Raw genomic sequence first — 19007 nt, 5'->3', positions numbered from 1 at the left:
GACCTTTGTAATAGTCTTGTTAAGTTTAATGGCATTTTCTATCGCCTCAGGGATTCGTTCCCACTCCCTCTGTAGCTATTCAGCTTTACTATTCACTGGTTTGTTCTAAGATTTCTTACGGTGCTGAAATTTATGGCATGGCTAAAGCTACCATACTTAAGCCTTTACAAATCCTCCAAAATAGAATGTTAAAAACCATTACTTTTAAACATCGACGTTATCCTACCAGTACTTTGCACAAAGACCTTGGTATTCTTAAGGTCAGTGACATTCATGCTCTCAAGATGTGTTCTTTTATTTATAAGTATATCAACAATATTCTCCCCCCGTGTCTTTTGTGATATTGTTAATCCCAGTAATTCCGCGTATATTCGTAACAGTACGAGGTATAATACCCATTTTTCTGTTAGCAGACATCACTCGAAACACGGTAAATTACTCTTGAACAACTACTGCTATAAAAACTGGAAAGTGCTTCCAAATGATATAAAAACTGTTAAATCTTATGTAACGTTTAAGCGCAAATTTAAAGCCCACCTAATTGAAAACTACGATGACTGAGTATTGATTATCTCATGTTTATTTTTCTCTACTCTTAATTGTTACCTTCTTTCATTGTTATTTGTTATTTTTTGGTCACCAGCTTGATAAACTACTGTTGTTTTTCTAGTGTCCTGTTTTTACTATACCACTTTGCTCTATTGTTCTTATGTATAGACGAAATAAATTAAATGAAATGGAAAAAAAATGAAACATCATTATTTAGGAAATAATCGGAGGCATGATGCATGACCACCTTTATATCCCTCCCCATACAGCATGTAGTTAATTAAAGGGTGTGAATACTCGCACACCAAGAAACGTCTCATGCCGGTAATCTGACCTAGTTTCGAATGAGGTGTAACAGAAGTGTTCGACACCACCATCGATCCCAGAAAATACACACACAGTTTGCTACCGTCGGTAAATAGACACTAGTTTACAGTCAGTACATACAGCTGCGGTGAATACCCACATCACAGTGTACAAACGATACAGCGATGGACATCTCAGGTCCAGCTAAAGATAACAAGGTATCACGTTTCATTACTGTCTGCATTTTGTAGCCACAAGCAGAAAACTTCACTTGCGAGCAACGGAAAGTTAACTTTTTCAGAACGCGGCACGCGGTGTGGGGCGAGTCTTCAATGCCTTTAAGATAAGCAATTACCACAACTTTAATTGCAAAATGATGCATATGACATGAACATTTCCAAATGCTAGGGCATGACATTGTAGGAGCACTAATCTTTTGATGATATCATTTTTATACACCCATCTCCCTTTGATCATTCAAGTATTATGCGGCCTAAATTGCCCATAGCTAACCTTGTCTTTTCTACTTTTAGGTTTGATTTAACAGTCAGAGTATAGGATGAGTCTTTCCTTTATCCAGGGCATCATTGGCAGGAGGCTTCTGTTTAGTGTTACGCCAATAGTTTTCCTGCTGTTTTTCTTGTGTGCTCCCCCCAGTATTCTGTCGCAACAAACTGAACCAACAGTTAGTGTTACAGAAGATGCAATTCCGGTGTAGCAGTACAAACTGTCGCAAATATTCCATATTCAGTATAAACTGTCCCAGTCCCACTGGGACAGTTTATACTGAATTTACCAGTACATTTAGTCTCCCGGACCTTTTGTACAAGGCCAGTTGGTACAGACTGTCTCCCAGGACAGTTTATGCTATGATGAAACGAGGGGGGACATTATTTGTTGGTCGCATATTTGGTTGTAAATTGTGTCCCCCTGAACACTACGTCCGCATTAGCATGTACGTTCGAGTAGCAAAAATTTAATTAGTAATGGACTCTGGCAGTATCCGTATTATTAGGAAACTGTCGTATTTCGGCTTCCGTATATTTAGCAGTAAAGTCGTGCGACAACTAAAAATGGAAAAGCTAACAGAAAACGTGAGACAAATTGCAGATATTCTAAGAGATGAGAGCTATCCAAGTGGGTTTACAAGAATAAAACAGAGAAGGATCTTACGGAGACAAAGTCAGTCTTTCAGACTGGCTGAAAATGGAACTCTTGCATACCGAAAATAAAGGAAAGTTTTGCTGTCTAGGGCTTCTCAACTCGCCCAAATCGAGGCAGCTCATACTGACTAGTGACATCTATAAGGTAATGTCTGTAACTTACAGTATAGGATACACAATATGGTATTGGTTGTTAAATGGCGAACGGCCATTCCACAGTTAAACTATAACCAGGCCTCTAGGACTGATTGGTGCACAAATCATGATATTCTTTTACCACGTTTGGTTAGTTGTAAAAACTCATTCGCAAAAGTCAAGCAATTGCTTATGCAACATTATAATCAGTTGTATGCTTGAGCAAAGTTGTAAGTGCATGAACAAAGTTGTTAGGGCCTATTTCTTTTCGTTTTGTTTACCCAATTGTCTTAACAAATTTTTGTGAAAATTATTATAAATTTCTACCTTTTATCCGCCCTGCCTATCATAAAAGATAACAACAGATCACTAACGCTTACAGAGCTAGTCTGGTTTGCATGCATGGGACACTATAAAATGCTATTATTGGACTATAGCATATAGCCTAGCCTACTTCTAGAGGAAAGTGGCACTAATACTGTACATAAGAAATTCACGTTCATTAATTTTGGTTGGTAAGAACAGATATTGAAGGCCTGATAGTACTTTTTTAGGTGTGGCATATTCTCTACATGCCAAACCTCACTACAGAAGAAAACTCCTTAAATATCTATAGACCCAAATAGTGGCCATGCAATATGTACAATAATGGGAATATTCCATTTCAAACACCGATATAGAGTTGTAATTCAATTTTAAGGCACTTCAGCTAGAACTACCAATCCTGCAGCCCATATATTTGTGTGTGTTTGTTTGTTGTTGTTTTTTTTTGGGGGGGGGGATGGGCAAAAAAACATGATATCTCCTTGATCATGAATTTTCTTATCTCTTTGAAGGTGTTCATCTTTGCATAGATAAACCAGACAACAGACTATGTCTAGATTCTATTGGAAAACTATCAATGTTGATGTAACAAGTTATGTTCAACAGGATGTCAAAGCATCATTGTCCTGTAGACCTACGAACAAGTCTCCATAGCATTCCTGTAAATGGATTATGGAAACAGGTAAATTCTCAATCTGTTTTAATTGCACAAGATGTCCGCAGTATGCAGTGAAGGTTTAGTATAGTTAATGTCACTCTTTCTGGACAAATTCAACATTTACAAGTTTAAAGGTAGTCTGTATTGGCCCTAAATTTTGGCAGTTTAATTGCTAAAAGTTTTCAAAAAGTACTTTCCAAGGGGTAATAATAACCCTTTAAATTGTGCTCAGACATTCTAAATGATGACACGAGATATTGAATGTCCCAGTGAGGTAAATTTCCTCCAGGGAAATAAACATACTTAAAGAATTTTGTCCATAGTGAAAATTTGGCATATTTAAGGCCTACACAGCATACCTTTAAGCCAACTCTGGCCTAACTGCAGAGCAACCATCAATATAGGAATATAATTGTAAGTTGCAAAAAGTGGCGTATCATTTTTCTGGTTTAGTGGTTGAAGAGATTGTAAATATATGGTACAGTATGGTGTAAGTTACATTTTCATGTTTGCAAGGTAAAAATAATTGGCCTAAATCCACCAACACCCTGTTTCGATCAGATATCCCACTGTTTTTATCAAGATCTCTGTACAGAATGAAGCAATGGAATAGAACAACAGTCAAGGCAAAGCATGCAACTTGTAATTGTTTTTGAAATTAGCACCTAAATGCTGTCTTCTTTCTTAACAGGTTGGTGTAGATCTTATTGGTCCTCTACCAGTGACAGCTGCCAATCGACTGTACATCATAACACTGTCTGACTTCTATTCAAAGTGGCCTGAGACTAAGGCAGTGCCTGAAAAGACTGCAGCATCAACTTCTTATTGCATTACTGATGTGATGATGAGGTAAGCATGTCTTAAAAAGTGAATAATTTTCTGTAGTTAGTTCCAATATGAATGGCATCATATCTGTTATTTGTACCATGCAAATAACTTGTAGTGCATGGCAGAATGCTGTGTTTGAGTATAAATTATTTCCAAATAGGTATTAAGCATACAGAAAGATCACGAAGGTAGGTGAGAACAGAGAAAGTGTACTGTAAATCTTTGCAGGTTAAGTCCCCATTAACAAGTTTATATGTACATAGTTTTTGTTCCTATATTTACTTGCAAAGTTTCCACCTCTGGTTCTTAAGTAGCATATAGCCTGACAATTGTCGTCATTTGATTTACATCCCCAAAAAGTGATTTTGGCTGGACATGTTTCACTGCAGCAGACAGTTTATTTGTTCAAACAAATGATGAGTAAATAATTAAGACCACATTCCGCAGCTAGACACCACCTATTGTGTGTTGTTTTTCAAAAAGGTGTTGGACAGTTTGATATTGTAACCACAGGGAACTATTCTGTTTAGAAAGTGTGAACTTATTACCACTTGGCTGTTTTGACAGGAATTTCGACAAGATAAGAGAGATAATGTATCAACTGAGTTTTGGTACCATTTCTCTGTTAGGTCCGTTGTGGAAAATTGCTAAATGTGTTTGTGTGTGTGGTGGGGGATATTTCCTGAAACCTGGGAGAGGGACCCCTTTTTCTTTGGCAAAGTAAGGCAATGTTTAGGTCTCTTGATGCAAAATGATGTATAATAGTACATTTTACTATAATAATGGTAAGCTAGCATTATTTGTTTTTGCATTTGGGTCATACAGAGGGTGTTTTGAACCCCCCATGGATCCTGATTCAGGACAATTAATGTTTGATCAGCATTAAACAGTCATACCATGCACACATACATCAATAGAGCACCAAAAGGCATCAAATTTTTGTTGTATCCTAGCTTACTCTAATTTGATAAATTTCTGATATTAAATTTAATTAATATGCCCCAAAGTTGTATTGGCTCATGTGGTTAAAACTTTTCAGGTTTGGTAGCGAACTGTACAATATAGCGCCAAAATTATGACATGCAATCTCCAATTAATAAAATGGAGCCAGTAATCCCATAATAATAATAGGTGTCACAATAAAAGATCATCCAATTAACTCAATGCCTAAGCATAGTTCAGTTGTACACTATACAGTCTACACTTAACCAACATGGTGAATGTTAATTATCTTTGTAGTGGAGCTTACACATAACTTTTCAAGATGATAATTTATTTTATATATGACTTACAGTGTGGTATTCACTACTCATAATATTGCTTTCAACCTTTATTTTGCACAGATTTGGTTGTACTGATATCTCATCCCTGACCACCAATGGAGGGAGTATGTATGAAGCTAACGGAAGACATGTCTAGGCGATTTTCTTAGCAGTTAACTTGTTACCGACAATAATCTTGTCTTTCACTCTAACATATCATGAGAGAAAATTGCGTCGGCTGCTATACGTTTAAGCAAAGACAGGCCATTGACTTTTCACTGCCAGTCGTAGTCGAAGGGATGTGACGCTCGAAATTCTTTATCACCTCATTACTTCATTAAATAACAAATAAGAAGGCGTGTTTCTTGGTTCTGGAAGTTGTGTTCAAGATAAGTTCTCATAGTAAAACATATAACCGACCATATTCTTCTTCTTGTTGTAACTTTTGCTGTCATGGATTTCTGTGTAAGTCTTAACGAAAAACCCATTGGATATATGAGAATCAGCTATTTTATTTGTAATTAACAATCAAGATTAAATTTTTGACGGTATCAAGTTGCACATTAAAGCATTATATAGGTAATCCTACTGTTTGTGGAAAGCAGTTCAAGGGGGGAATTCTAATAGGGAAACTTCTGCATGGTTTTATTGAGGTCTTTACCAAACTCTAAAGAGGATGTTCTTCATGTGGATTATGAGAGTTTCAAGTACATATTGTTTGAAGAAGAGTGACAGTAGTATATCATTCTAATCAAGCAATACCTCCCTGCTTGAAGGATGCTCTAGAAAGCATGGATTATCTTTAGTTGCATCAGAGCTACAAAGGGAGAGTCATCATTCCAGTTAAATTTCCCCATGCAGGGGGTAGGAAGTGAGGGTGGGCACACAACATCAGAGGGACATTTTCTCATTCCACAACCACCACTCGATATGCTATAAACTGATACACACCGGCCATATCACTTAAATATGATGTATGATGTGTTAGTATGTTATCAATACTATTTATTGAGATTGTTAATTGTTAAACGTGCTATAAAAAGATATGGGATGCCATTTAAAAATAGCATGTACAGACAGTGCCCCCCCCCCAGGCTCCTACCTTCCAGATCCCATGTATAATCATTTTTCACTCTTTGCCCAGTCTGATATAGATTCAGAATATTGTGTTTGTGCATGACTATCATCCAATTTCATGTTTTGATTTTTACTATATTAACTTTCTTTTAACAAACTTTTCTCTACAAGAATGACATATTTAAAGTGTGAGAAACATGATGAGACAAAAAATCTAGCATATTGCATCCTGCTCTGTCCTATTTGCTTTATTCTTTCCCTTGTTTGGCTTTGTTTTGTTTCCTGTATGTTTGCAGCTCTTTTGAAGAGGGTATCGTTCTAATATATCTTTTCTAATTTGAACCACTTTTGTCCAATAAGAAACATTCATAATAAGAAACAACGAACCTTTATCACTGGAATTGCCTGGAATGCCATTTGTCTATACAAATGAAAATTTGCTTCACGCATGGCCATCACAACGGGGCTTAGGGGGCAGGGGGTGGGGAATGGCCCTCCACCTTGTTGAGAGGGAGAAAACCTTGACGATTGAGTGACAAAAATAAGGAAGGGTAAAAAAGTAAACAATAAAGTAGTAATGAAAGTCAATAAATAGGTGTCAAGCCCATACGGAGAGGGTTGGGGCAGTGTTGACATGTTCAAGGTCAGAGAAGTATCTAGTCCAGCTACTTCATGGTTGTTATTAGCAAACAAAAATATTTTGGAACTCATCACAGATAGGTCACAGACTTAAGAAGACCCATCCCCAGGACACAAATTTGATAACTTACCATCCCAACTCTCCCCCCCCCCCCCTTATCCGTAACTTGAAAACACCCTCGGTTCCCGTCCTATAATGAGCTTTACGCACGGATGAAATTTCATATTGCCCAGGCAACTCTCGTAGACCCATGAAGTACAGTTACCATACTTGCCAAAACTTACCCACTGTGTGTTAGGGAAATACGGCAACCGAGTTTGGACTCCTAAGTTCGTAATATTTTACCTCTGCAATTATCATTTTTTGTTGTAGCTGTTGCATTCCCTATCCCGTACCCGCCCTCCGTTGGGAGGGGGAGGGGAGTTAATGTTATACTATCCCTCCCTCTGTAAAGATGACTATGAACGCAATGTAGTTGCCGAATACAACATGCAACATATACGGAGGATGAAATAGCAGCAATCACAACAAAAACATGATTAACATCTTCTACAAATGGAAGACTTGTTTCTTTTTCTTCTTCTTTTTTTTCCCCCTTCTATTTTTTGTTTTGCAGCAACGCACAACGTCTCATTTATTTCCTGTAACATTTAACTATGATGTATGCATCTGCTCTAATTATTGATATAATGAACTCAATTGCCTTTTAAATGTCGAAATGCTTAAATTTTATGCGGGACAAAAGATGCTATGAAGTATTTGCGGACATTCTGTACCAGGACATTTCGTCCGGTGGGACTATATTTGCTGTGAGGGTGGGACACAATTTTCAGCAGATAATGTCCGACCGGACTAAATATGCTGGTACAAAGTGTCCGCGGAGACACTTTGTACAGGGGGACACTCTGTACTGTCACACCGGCCGGCTATGAACGTAAGTATACAGTAATAGACTGTTGTATTTGTTTACACTCTTGCAGTGAGTCTGATCTTTGCTGGGAGTTAAATTTACATCCTGATGATCAGGTTATGATAAATTCCCAGCTAGTGTGATATCTACCTTTCTCTCTATCAAATATGATTTGTATGCTGCCATTTATGTCATGGTAGGTCTACAGCTTGGATGCGATGGACCAAGGTGAGAGGTTACATTTTCAGTAAGTGTCATGTCTATACCCTTCAACTTTGGAGATTGTACCAATTAAAGTCATGGCAACAAGAGAGCATAATTCAGCTTTAAATGTCTGCACATATCATTGCTCCTAAATTTAGAGTGCTAACAGTTTGCTAGTTTCCAAAATCCAGGGAGTTGTTATGGAACAAATCCCTGTTCAGACACTCCAAATTAATTCCTAATCACAGCGACCTGTATGTTCACTTTGGCTGTTTGATCAGGGAGTTGTTAACTCAATCCCTGGTTTGATACAGCACTGTATGTTTGAGAGAACAAATGGCGGTATGAGGGTGTCAGACAAATGCCTCAGTCTTGAAAGGCTATGAAGATGAGTGACCATTATTGACTTTCAAGCATATCTGAGGGCAAGACTGATGATTTCAGGTCCTTCCTATACCCTTTGCTTTGTTATTTGGGCAATTACGTTAATGATTACTCATTAACTTAACTATTAATTTTTTTATGATCTATCATATTCTGCGTGACAAATTTTTATATGGCTATTTGGTTTGTATCAAAATAACAAAGATAAAGATCTGCTATATACAGTACAAGAGATATGTAGGTTTGGTGAACAGAAGACTTTTTGGTGGTATTTATAGTTACAATGCAATCTGAATTTTGAAGCAGACAACTAAAGTGAAAGTTGTCCGTTGGAGTGACGACCTCCAAAGTCAAAATTTATAACCTTATATTTTCTTTCTATTTACAGCTTGTGAAATAGTGGGTGGAGGAATTGGATTCAGATGCACATCAACTGGTTTGTGTATCCAGATGGCTGCCATTTGTAACAGCATTGATGACTGCGGGGATGGTCAGGATGAAATGGATTGCTTCGGTGAGGATTGCTAAATAGGATTGGCAAAGTCTTGAAAGCAGCTGCCTAGCTGGTGTTGCTAAACTCTGAATTGAACAAAATCTACATTGAAATTTCGTAAAACCATCAATGCAGTTCTCTGGGTTTTAATTAACGAAGTAACTTGATGAGTCAGCATGCATCTGAGATTGATGCAGAAGGGATGTGGAGGAAGGTACCATATGTAAGCTGAAAGAATTAAGATGAAAAATATGACTGAATTCTCATGGCAAAAGAAATGGCATGGGGAGATGTAGTTAAGAGATTCTTCCCCCCTCACCCCCCTTCCAATAAAAAACAAGAAGAAGAGAAAGAGTTTTTGGGTAAACTTATATACATCAGAAGGAGCTGACATTAACACCATTATATTGTACCTAAAGTCCCCAGAAAGAGTATTGCATGCAAGTCTACACTTAATCGTATAAGTCAACCCTATAGTGTAGTAGAACTTTTCTACAGATCATGCTGGAGACAATACTGTATATGTCCCCTTAGTCCTATTGCAACATGCATGGGGTACTACTATGAGGGTGTGATAGCAGTGTTCTAGCTGTTAGTAGCCTAAAGTAGATTCACAAGGCCATGCATCTAGACAAGTGAGGCCGAAAATTTGGGCTGTCAGAAAAAGAAGAAAAAAATGGCAGTATTGGAAGGCAATTGGCTATTTACTTTTTTTTTCGTAAATCTTTATTTGGAGATTAATGTGTTCTCATTTATCATCTCCCATGGTTTTATTTTCCAGAAAGTGAAGTGTGTCACATGAAGAGAAGTTTGGTCAATGAGCTGATACAAGAATGTCCTCTACGAACGCAGAATCTACAAGGCTATTTGGAACCTCAGAATGCGACTTGGATATTCAACGAAACTGGCAGTATGAGAGCAGAATTTATAACAGAGGTTAAAAAGTATAGGCTGTGAAAGACAGCAAGTGATTTGTTTACCCTTTTATTACATGTGATATATAACATGCATTAACAAGTTGGTCCCTCTGACAACATAGTTACTACATAATAAAAAAAAGGCCTTCTAGGGCTATTTCATTAGCTATTTCATCACATAGCCTGTGCCAAGAACACTTTCATTGTTCACATCTATATTTCCAGGCTATATTGTTATCAATACACATATAATAACTCTCACCAGTATTTTAGAATTCATCAATTATTGTGTTTTAAGTACGCTCTGCAAACTGTGGAATTGCACTCCAACAGAATAACAACCAAAAAAAAAAAAAAATGAGGTGTAAATGTTTTGAAGTAACATATCTTAACTTTGGGGGGGGGGGGGAATGTTACAATCACTTCAGAGAAACAGAACATTAATAAAAAGGAATGGTGAGGATTAAATGCTTTGAAGTAACATATTTCTGATTCTGTGAAATGTTACAATTAGTAGAGATTGATGATAATAACTGTATCCATGTACCTTAAACCTATACCAACAACTCGGACTATTTTACTACAAGCACTCACAACCAAAACCTTAAACTCTGACCGTCTTTGTCAATATAATCCTGCCTTCTATGATGCAAAAAAGGTTAGGTAGACTACTGCAAACTAACTGATTATGAAAAAGGTATTAGTTTGTAAAGGTTGCTGTGCTGATGCTAAGTTGGTTTGATAAAAGAATTACACACAAAAAAGATTGTTGTGATGTAAATTGCAATGACAATCAGTTAATATAAGTACTATTGAATGGATCATTTGTTGTAATTGCTATATCAAATCTGTATTGGTCTATCAGTGTTGAGACTTTTGTGCTCATCAGTACATATATAGAGGCTATTGTTACTGCTTTACACTTGACTGATCCCCACCACTCTAAAGGCTGGTGTCGCACCACAATTTATTGTTCCATTGACTTACACACTAAACTTGTCACTTTCCAAGGCTGCTAGAGAGCACAGCCATAGAAGTTTTCAACTGACATGTCCTTCACACCATATGATACCTGATGGCTTGGGCTATCAAAGCATGTTCAACCTTTTGCCACCAAGACCGTTTAGACTTTGAACTAGAAAAGCTCGAAGGTTAGCATAGTGCACCCCAGCACTAGGACTTTATAAATGCCTTAAATTAAATCACCTTCAGTTCTACAAGTTTTTAGACCACCTTATTTCATTGAGTCCTCTGCAACATCCAAGCATGAAGAAGAATAATAATGGTCTACTCAAAAAATACCAAAAACCATCATGACAGTACAGTCAATCACTATCGACTATTTTCCGACAGTTAAACATTTAGGCCGATGTCACTTACCTAATTGTGGTATACTAGTAGTACATATTGTGGTATACTAGTAGTACATATTGTGGTATATACTAGTAGTACCTATTGTGGTATATACTAGTAGTACATATTGTGGTATATACTAGTAGTACCTATTGTGGTATATACTAGTAGTACATATTGTGGTATATACACTAGTAGTTACTATTGTGGTATATACTGGTAGTACCTATTGTGGTATATACTAGTAGTACCTATTGTGGTATATACTAGTAGTACCTATTGTGGTATATACTAGTAGTACCTATTGTGGTATATACTAGTAGTACATATTGTGGTATATACACTAGTAGTTACTATTGTGGTATATACTGGTAGTACCTATTATGGTATAAACTGGTAGTATACCTATTGTGGTATATACTTGTATTAGCTATTGTGGTATATACTAGTAGTACCTATAGTGGTATATACTAGTAGTACCTATTGTGGTATACACTAGTAGTACCTATAGTGGTATATACTAGTAGTACCTATTGTGGTATATACTAGTAGTACATATTGTGGTATATACTAGTAGTACATATTGTGGTATATACTAGTAGTAGCTATTGTGGTATATACTAGTAGTCCCTATTGTGGTATATACTAGTAGTACCTATTGTGGTATATACTAGTAGTACCTATTGTGGTATACACTAGTAGTACCTATAGTGGTATATACTAGTAGTACCTATTGTGGTATATACTAGTAGTACATATTGTGGTATATACTAGTAGTACCTATTGTGGTATATACTAGTAGTACCTATTGTGGTATATACTAGTAGTACCTATTGTGGTATATACTAGTAGTACATATTGTGGTATATACTAGTAGTAACTATTGTGGTATATACTAGTAGTACCTATTGTGGAATACTGGTAGAACCTACTGTGGTATATACACTATAGTAGTACCTATTGTGGTATATACTGGTAGTACCTATGGTGGTATACTAGTAGTACCTATTGTGGTATATACTAGTAGTACCTATTGTGGTATATACTAGTAGTACCTATTGTGGTATATACTAGTAGTATCTATTGTGGTATATACTAGTAGTACCTATTGTGGTATATACTAGTAGTACCTATTGTGGTATATACTAGTAGTACCTATTGTGGTATATACTAGTAGTATCTATTGTGGTATATACTGGTAGTACCTATTGTGGTATATACTAGTAGTACATATTGTGGTATATACTTAGTAGTAACTATTGTGGTATATACTAGTAGTACCTATTGTGGAATACTGGTAGAACCTACTGTGGTATATACACTATAGTAGTACCTATTGTGGTATATACTGGTAGTACCTATGGTGGTATACTAGTAGTACCTATTGTGGTATATACTAGTAGTACCTATTGTGGTATATACTAGTAGTACCTATTGTGGTATATACTAGTAGTATCTATTGTGGTATACACTAGTAGTATCTATTGTGGTATATACTGGTAGTACATATTGTGGTATATACTAGTAGTACCTTTTGTGGTATATACTAGTAGTACCTATTGTGGTATATACTAGTAGTACCTATTGTGGTATATACTAGTAGTACCTATTGTGGTATATACTAGTAGTACCTATTGTGGTATATACTTAGTAGTACCTATTGTGGTATATACTGGTAGTACATATTGTGGTATATACTAGTAGTATCTATTGTGGTATATACTAGTAGTACCTATTGTGGTATATACTAGTAGTACCTATTGTGGTATATACTAGCAGTACCTATTGTGGTATATACTTAGTAGTACCTATTGTGGTATATACTAGTAGTACCTATTGTGGTATATACTAGTAGTCCCTATTGTGGTATACACTAGTAGTACATATTATGGTTTATACTGGTAGAACCTGCTGTGGTTTATACACTAGTAGTACCTATTGTGGTATATACTGGTAGTAGTTATGGTGGTATATACTAGTACTCCTTTAGAATCTAGTATTCTCTCTCCATCTATGTGGTTGTTACTATTCCCTTTGTCATGTGTATTCACTCCTTGCACACAATGCAGGTAACACTGGATGTGTCTCAACAGGAAACCACAGATACCGTCCTGTACCAAGTAGGAATCTTTCCTGACTCTGTGAGATTTTTGTTCACTAATACATCATCCACTATTCAGACTAAACGGTTGACATTCCCGGTACTCTTTGATGCTTCATCTGTGGCAGTTACTGTGGGGCGACTTAACATTGATACATTTGTCCCAGATCCAGATTTCAAAGGTTTCCTAAATATCACTGTTGCTTCAGTAGATTGCGAGGATGTTAATTTGAGATGTCTTCTATCTCTTTATGATGTCTTTGAAAACAACTGCTCTCAAAACTTGATGGATGCTAGAACTGGCTTATTGTTCTCTCTTGAGTCATGTCCATGTAAGTGCTTGTTGTCATGGTAATTTGCACCGAGGTTAAAACAGTATCTTAAGCACATGCATACAGCTTTGTGACTATTAAGTGACTGTTTTCCAGTGAGATATTTTTACCACAAGATTTTCTGTTACCAATTATCTATTTTCAAATGAAAGCTGTTTCTTTGGCTTCCAGTGTGTTGTAATCACAGAGTAGTTGATGTTAACTTATCATACATTGCATATAATGGAAAGCTACAAGTTAAGTAATTGCATCACCATCCATCATCATCACTTCATATACATGGGGGGGGGGGTGAAAATTGTCGGTGTGAGCAGGGAGTTGTTATGGAAACTCCCAGGTGTGAGAAAGATGCACTCCTGTGGTATTTTAAATTCTACAGGCTTAATCTATCTATATATTGGGGTTCTTTCTTTTTAGTGAGACCAGACTGCTCTGATGATGAATTTGCTTGTACTTCTGGGCTTTGTGTCCCTTCCAGTGCTTTGTGTGATGGTTACAATGACTGCGGAGATATGGAGGATGAATTCTCCATGTGTAATCCGGACTTAGGTAAGTAATCAACATTCAAAGATCATATACAATTACCCTTCCCCACTTCCTGCTACCAATTGTCTTTCAAAAAGTATCAATTCCAGTTTCTGTTGTATTTAATTCAGCTTTGGATCACTTTGAGTTCCCATGGCATATATATATATATATATAGCGACAATCTCAACAAAACTGAGAGACAGGCCATTCATGAACTCCGGAAGCGCAATGACATTGTCATCAAGCCAGCCGACAAGGGTTCTGCAATTGTCGCTATGGGCAAACAATTCTACAGAGAGGAAGCCAACAGACTACTCGGCAACCCTCAAACTACAAACTCCTAGATTCTGATCCTACTCAAGAAATCACACAAAACGTGAAAAGAGTCATCCAAAAGATAGTCTCTAACGGTTCCATTGACCGCAAGTTAGGCCAAAACCTCCTGGAAAACGACCCAAAACCTGGTCGCTTTTATTTTCTTCCTAAAATTCACAAAGAAGGCAATCCCGGGAGGCCCATAATATCGGGTAATGGCACAGTGACTGAAAAAATGTCCAAATTCGTGGATCTCCTCATCCAACCTCTCGTTTCGGCCCTACCGTCCTATGTGCAGGACACTACGGATTTCATCCGGAAAATTGGGGAAATAAAAAATCTTCCCTTATCTTCTCTGTTAGTTACCTTGGATGTGTCTTGGTTATACACAAATATCCCTAACGAAGAGGGCATTTCGGCCTGCACAAAAGCATTCAAACCGAAACGTGGCAAAACCCCCACGAAGAAAGAACTGGCCGAATTAATGCAACTTATCTTGACCAACAATAATCTGGTATTTGGCAACAAACACTACCTCCAAATTCATGGCACCGCAATGGGTACCAAAATGGCACCGTCTTTTGCCAACATCTTTATGGGAAACCTCGAGAAAGAATTTTTATCTCGACAAAACTTGAAACCACACACGTAGTTACGTTACATTGACGATATCTTTATGATATGGACCCATGGTGAGGCAAATCTAAAACTCTTCATTGATGACATAAACTCGTTTCATCACACTATCAAATTCACTGCTGATTTTTCTGGACATGGCGTTCACTTTCTGGACACCACCGTGACCCTACAAAATGGTTCACTCAAAACAGACTTGTTCAATAAACCCACGAACAAGCACAACTACCTCTTACCAAGCAGTTGCCACCCACGTCACTGTACCAGAAATATTCCATACAGTCAAGCGTTGCGCATTCGACGCATTTGCTCCTCTGAAGTCGATTTTGATTCACGCACTAAAGAACTGTCACAACACCTCCTAAACAGACAGTATTTTCGGGGTACTATTGAAAATGCCATCAAAAAGGCTAAAAGCAAACCCCGTACCGAAACATTGACGTACAAAACTCGTCAAACCAGTTCCAAAAGGGTACCATTGGTTACTGAATTCCACCCTGGTCTCCCACCACTGGCTAATATCATTCAGAAGAATTTTCACCTACTTCAAGGCACCGAACGCCTGAAATCAGTATTCCCAGAATTACCTGTCATCGCTTTTAAAAGACCCAGCAACCTACGGGATATCTTAGTTCGGGCATCCTTTCGGGATGACACCCCATTAGGGGAAAGCAAAACAGAAACTACAGGATCATCGCCCTGTACACAAAATTGCAAAACGTGCTTACTTGTCGATTCGACCGGGGCCTTTCAGAGCAACCAAACCAAACGCACGTTCCAAATTCGGCACAAAATTAACTGCCCATCCAAAAATGTCATTTACCTATATCTACTGCAATATTTGTAACTTACAATACATTGGAGAGTCAAAAAACACTCTTAGAATGAGAATGACACAACATAGATCGGCGATCAAAACAAAAAGGATCTACCAAGCTGTTGCAAATCACTTTAATCTCCAAAATCATTCAATTGAGAATTTGCGTGTTATTGCCATTGACCAGAACGATTCTTGGACAGATAAATCTAGGAAAGAGAAAGAAAATTTCTGGGAACTAAACCTAAAGACCACGGCACCATTCGGTTTAAACATCAGAAAGGATTTGCCGTCCCAGATAAACCAAAACAACTCCTTTACAATTACGACGGAATCGGATTAAAATAATCCGACGCGGATTAAAATAATCCGAATTTCTAAAACTTCTGCTAAATTCAGCAGAAATCAGTAAGTCGCTTTGCCTTTACAACCATGCCAACATCTTCTCTATAAAACAGTTTCAATTCCTGCTACTCCTTGTCACTTTCGGTGATCATGCACTGAAGAAGAGCTAGTTTTGCTCGAAAGCTCTGCAAAAACCAAACATTGGCTGTTTTACTTCCAATCACTTACCTAATTCAATTATTGTATCTCACTCGAGATCCAGCCTTTCTCTAAATGCAGCATAGTTGTTTAACAGTTTTTCCGTTATTCCTATATATATATATATATATATATATATATATATATAGAAAGCAATTGCATTATTTCCCCTAATTTACTTCAAATGCAAATCTTCCAGTCTTTTTTTGTAATTTATTATTTGACGAAATCATGAGCTAAATTGTCTATAAACTTTTGTAGAATTCCTCCTCTTTTTCCTTGCAGGATTTATTTCATAGTATAGTCAAACATGGCAGACAATAGTTATTCATAGGCGATCACGATGTCGCCTTAAGGCATGCAGACAAGATGGGGTATTTGGACAAAATTTTTAGATGATAAAACTGAACGAAATGCGTGTTACAATATTTGAAAATGAACTTGAAGGATCAACTCAAACTAGATACAGAGAGTTACATATCATTGGAAATGAATTTTACAGCCCATCGAGCAGAAATATGCTCCATTATCAATTGGGACAATATATATAGTCGATAATTAACTGTACATACAGTACTTGATATTAAAAATAATTAATTTTTTTGTAATTAAGGTGCAGTTTATGGCCGAATAAATATGTCGTTCATATAGAGATACAGAATTCATGATGACCTACCGTCTTTTATGCAATGATTGACATCCAAGATGAAGTTTGAAATCTGAAATAAGCCAATCCCAAAGTAATTTTGACGAAACATTTCCTCCAGCTTGACAGTAAGACGTGTTCAGATAGAGCGCTGCAAGCTACCACGTGTACTGCATGCATTCGATCATCGGAGAAAGTGTAACCTAGTGGTCGGCAGAAAGTCACAAAGAGCACTGAAGCTTGAGATAATTTTATGAAATTTATCTTAATATCTCTCAAAGAGCTCAAAGGATTTGAAAATATCCCTCCACTGATTTGCATGCAAATCAACTTAATTCATAACTGCAGTCTGCAGGTATGAATTAAGTTATGACCCCGGGCCCTACCCCTACCCGCTTCAATTTGAGGCATATGCCATCCTGCACAGGTAAAGTGAAAGGATAGTGATTATAAGAGAAATGGCTTAACCCAGAGGTCACTGGTTCAAATCCTGTTCTCGCTGTTACTTCCAGTCACTCCCAGATTAATGTATGTCGTCCGGTTACAGAGTTGTTGACAATTAACAATTCATAATCATGGACGTTAAATATGAATGTAAGAGACTGACTCCGGTCAGCTTGCAGCTTTGATAAGCCAATGAGGCTTCTTCGCGAGTTCCTGCTTGCAGGAGGATCTAATATACATACATACATGCATACACGCACACATACACACATACATACATACTTTCTTTGCTCTCAGGCTTCCATATTGTTTATTAATATTCCCAGTCAGTTTTTCATTCTTCCTTACTTGTATAATTATACTTAAAATAGCCAAATTTGTCTTGAAATCCCTTCCCTGTCGCGTCTTTCTGGGTTGCATCAAATGAAACCAGCGCATAAGGTACTCTGGCTTAATCTAGCTGACGTCCCCAGAAGAAGAAATGGCTATATAGGGGATCTTCACCAACTACGTATAGGGCTGGATATCTCAGTTAGCCTGTAACCCAGAAGTCACTGATTTGAATCCTGCTGATCTAGCCATCGATGTTTTAATTTGCTCCTTTCCATCTTTTTCAAACAATCAAGCTATAGTGAGATGGCAAAAATTAGTAAATCAAAACATTAAACATAGTCTGGGCAGAAAATTATAGTTTTAATTACTAATTACATGTTTGTCATATTTCTTTCATACAGTCAAGGCTGACTACAGGAATTCCTGCTGAAATAAATAACCTCATAACAAAGTTATTTAATGTAGCCTACGTTCTTCTCTTCTGTAGGGTGTCCCCGTTATTTTGGTGCCTCGTCATATAATGGTGATTATCCTTGCTTTCATCAGTTGAGCGCAACCTTCAACAAATCCACTTCAAAGCTGTTGTTCTCTGAGCCAGTATTTGACACGGTTTATATTACCGAGGTAGGTTTTCAATTCTTTTCTAAATTGTGATCTTATGCAACATTTTCAATTTCTAGTGAACCGGCATGACACCTTTAATAGAATTGTCTTTGAACATGATAGATAATAAGGATTTTTTTTCTAGTTTGGCCCCAAAATAACACCATCAGACCTCTCCCTAGCACAAGATACACGCAACATTTGTGCCCACCCCCCCAATTAAATAAAGACCCCCACTAAAAAGAAAGAAAAAAGAAAGAAATACAAGAACTGGTTACCAGCCTGCACTAGACATTGCTGACCTCTGATCCATTGCAATGCCACATATTGGGTTATCAGCCTGCACTAGACAGTGCTGACCTTGATCCATTGAACTGCCACATATTTTAAAACAGAGAGCCCTGCACACAAATGCATATCACCTTACCATTCATTGTTCAGTTCTTATATGGGGAAGCCTTTATAGACCATTGTTGTACATTTTTTGTCAGTTTGCAAATTTTCAC

General features: G+C 37.3%; 1 protein-coding gene and 1 long non-coding RNA gene across 3 annotated transcripts in view; one reads left to right on the top strand and one right to left on the bottom strand.

The window, feature by feature from the left end:
* Nucleotides 1-13265, bottom strand: part of LOC139958476 (uncharacterized) — a 324735-nt gene extending 311470 nt beyond the window's left edge. The window contains exon 1 of the long non-coding RNA XR_011789803.1: nt 13139-13265. This is a non-coding gene — a long non-coding RNA (uncharacterized lncRNA). The remainder of the gene's footprint in view (nt 1-13138) is intronic.
* The window catches only part of LOC139958442 (uncharacterized), a 40926-nt gene continuing 29801 nt past the window's right edge, over nt 7883-19007 (top strand). The window contains exons 1-6 of one of the 2 annotated variants that reach the window (XM_071955525.1): nt 7883-8080; nt 8829-8954; nt 9715-9869; nt 13273-13636; nt 14054-14185; nt 18386-18522. In XM_071955525.1, coding sequence (XP_071811626.1) covers nt 8071-8080; nt 8829-8954; nt 9715-9869; nt 13273-13636; nt 14054-14185; nt 18386-18522 — 924 coding nt within the window. In that variant the 5' untranslated portion in view covers nt 7883-8070. Of the gene's footprint in view, nt 8100-8828; nt 8955-9714; nt 9870-13272; nt 13637-14053; nt 14186-18385; nt 18523-19007 lie in introns of both variants that reach the window. The other variant, XM_071955524.1, reaches the window with a different exon arrangement.

The sequence above is a fragment of the Apostichopus japonicus genome, chromosome 18 (assembly GCF_037975245.1).
Source record: "Apostichopus japonicus isolate 1M-3 chromosome 18, ASM3797524v1, whole genome shotgun sequence".
Lineage (NCBI taxonomy): Eukaryota > Metazoa > Echinodermata > Holothuroidea > Aspidochirotida > Stichopodidae > Apostichopus > Apostichopus japonicus.
The sequence above is the reverse complement of the archived record's forward strand: the minus strand, read 5'-3'. Positions and strand labels throughout refer to the sequence as shown.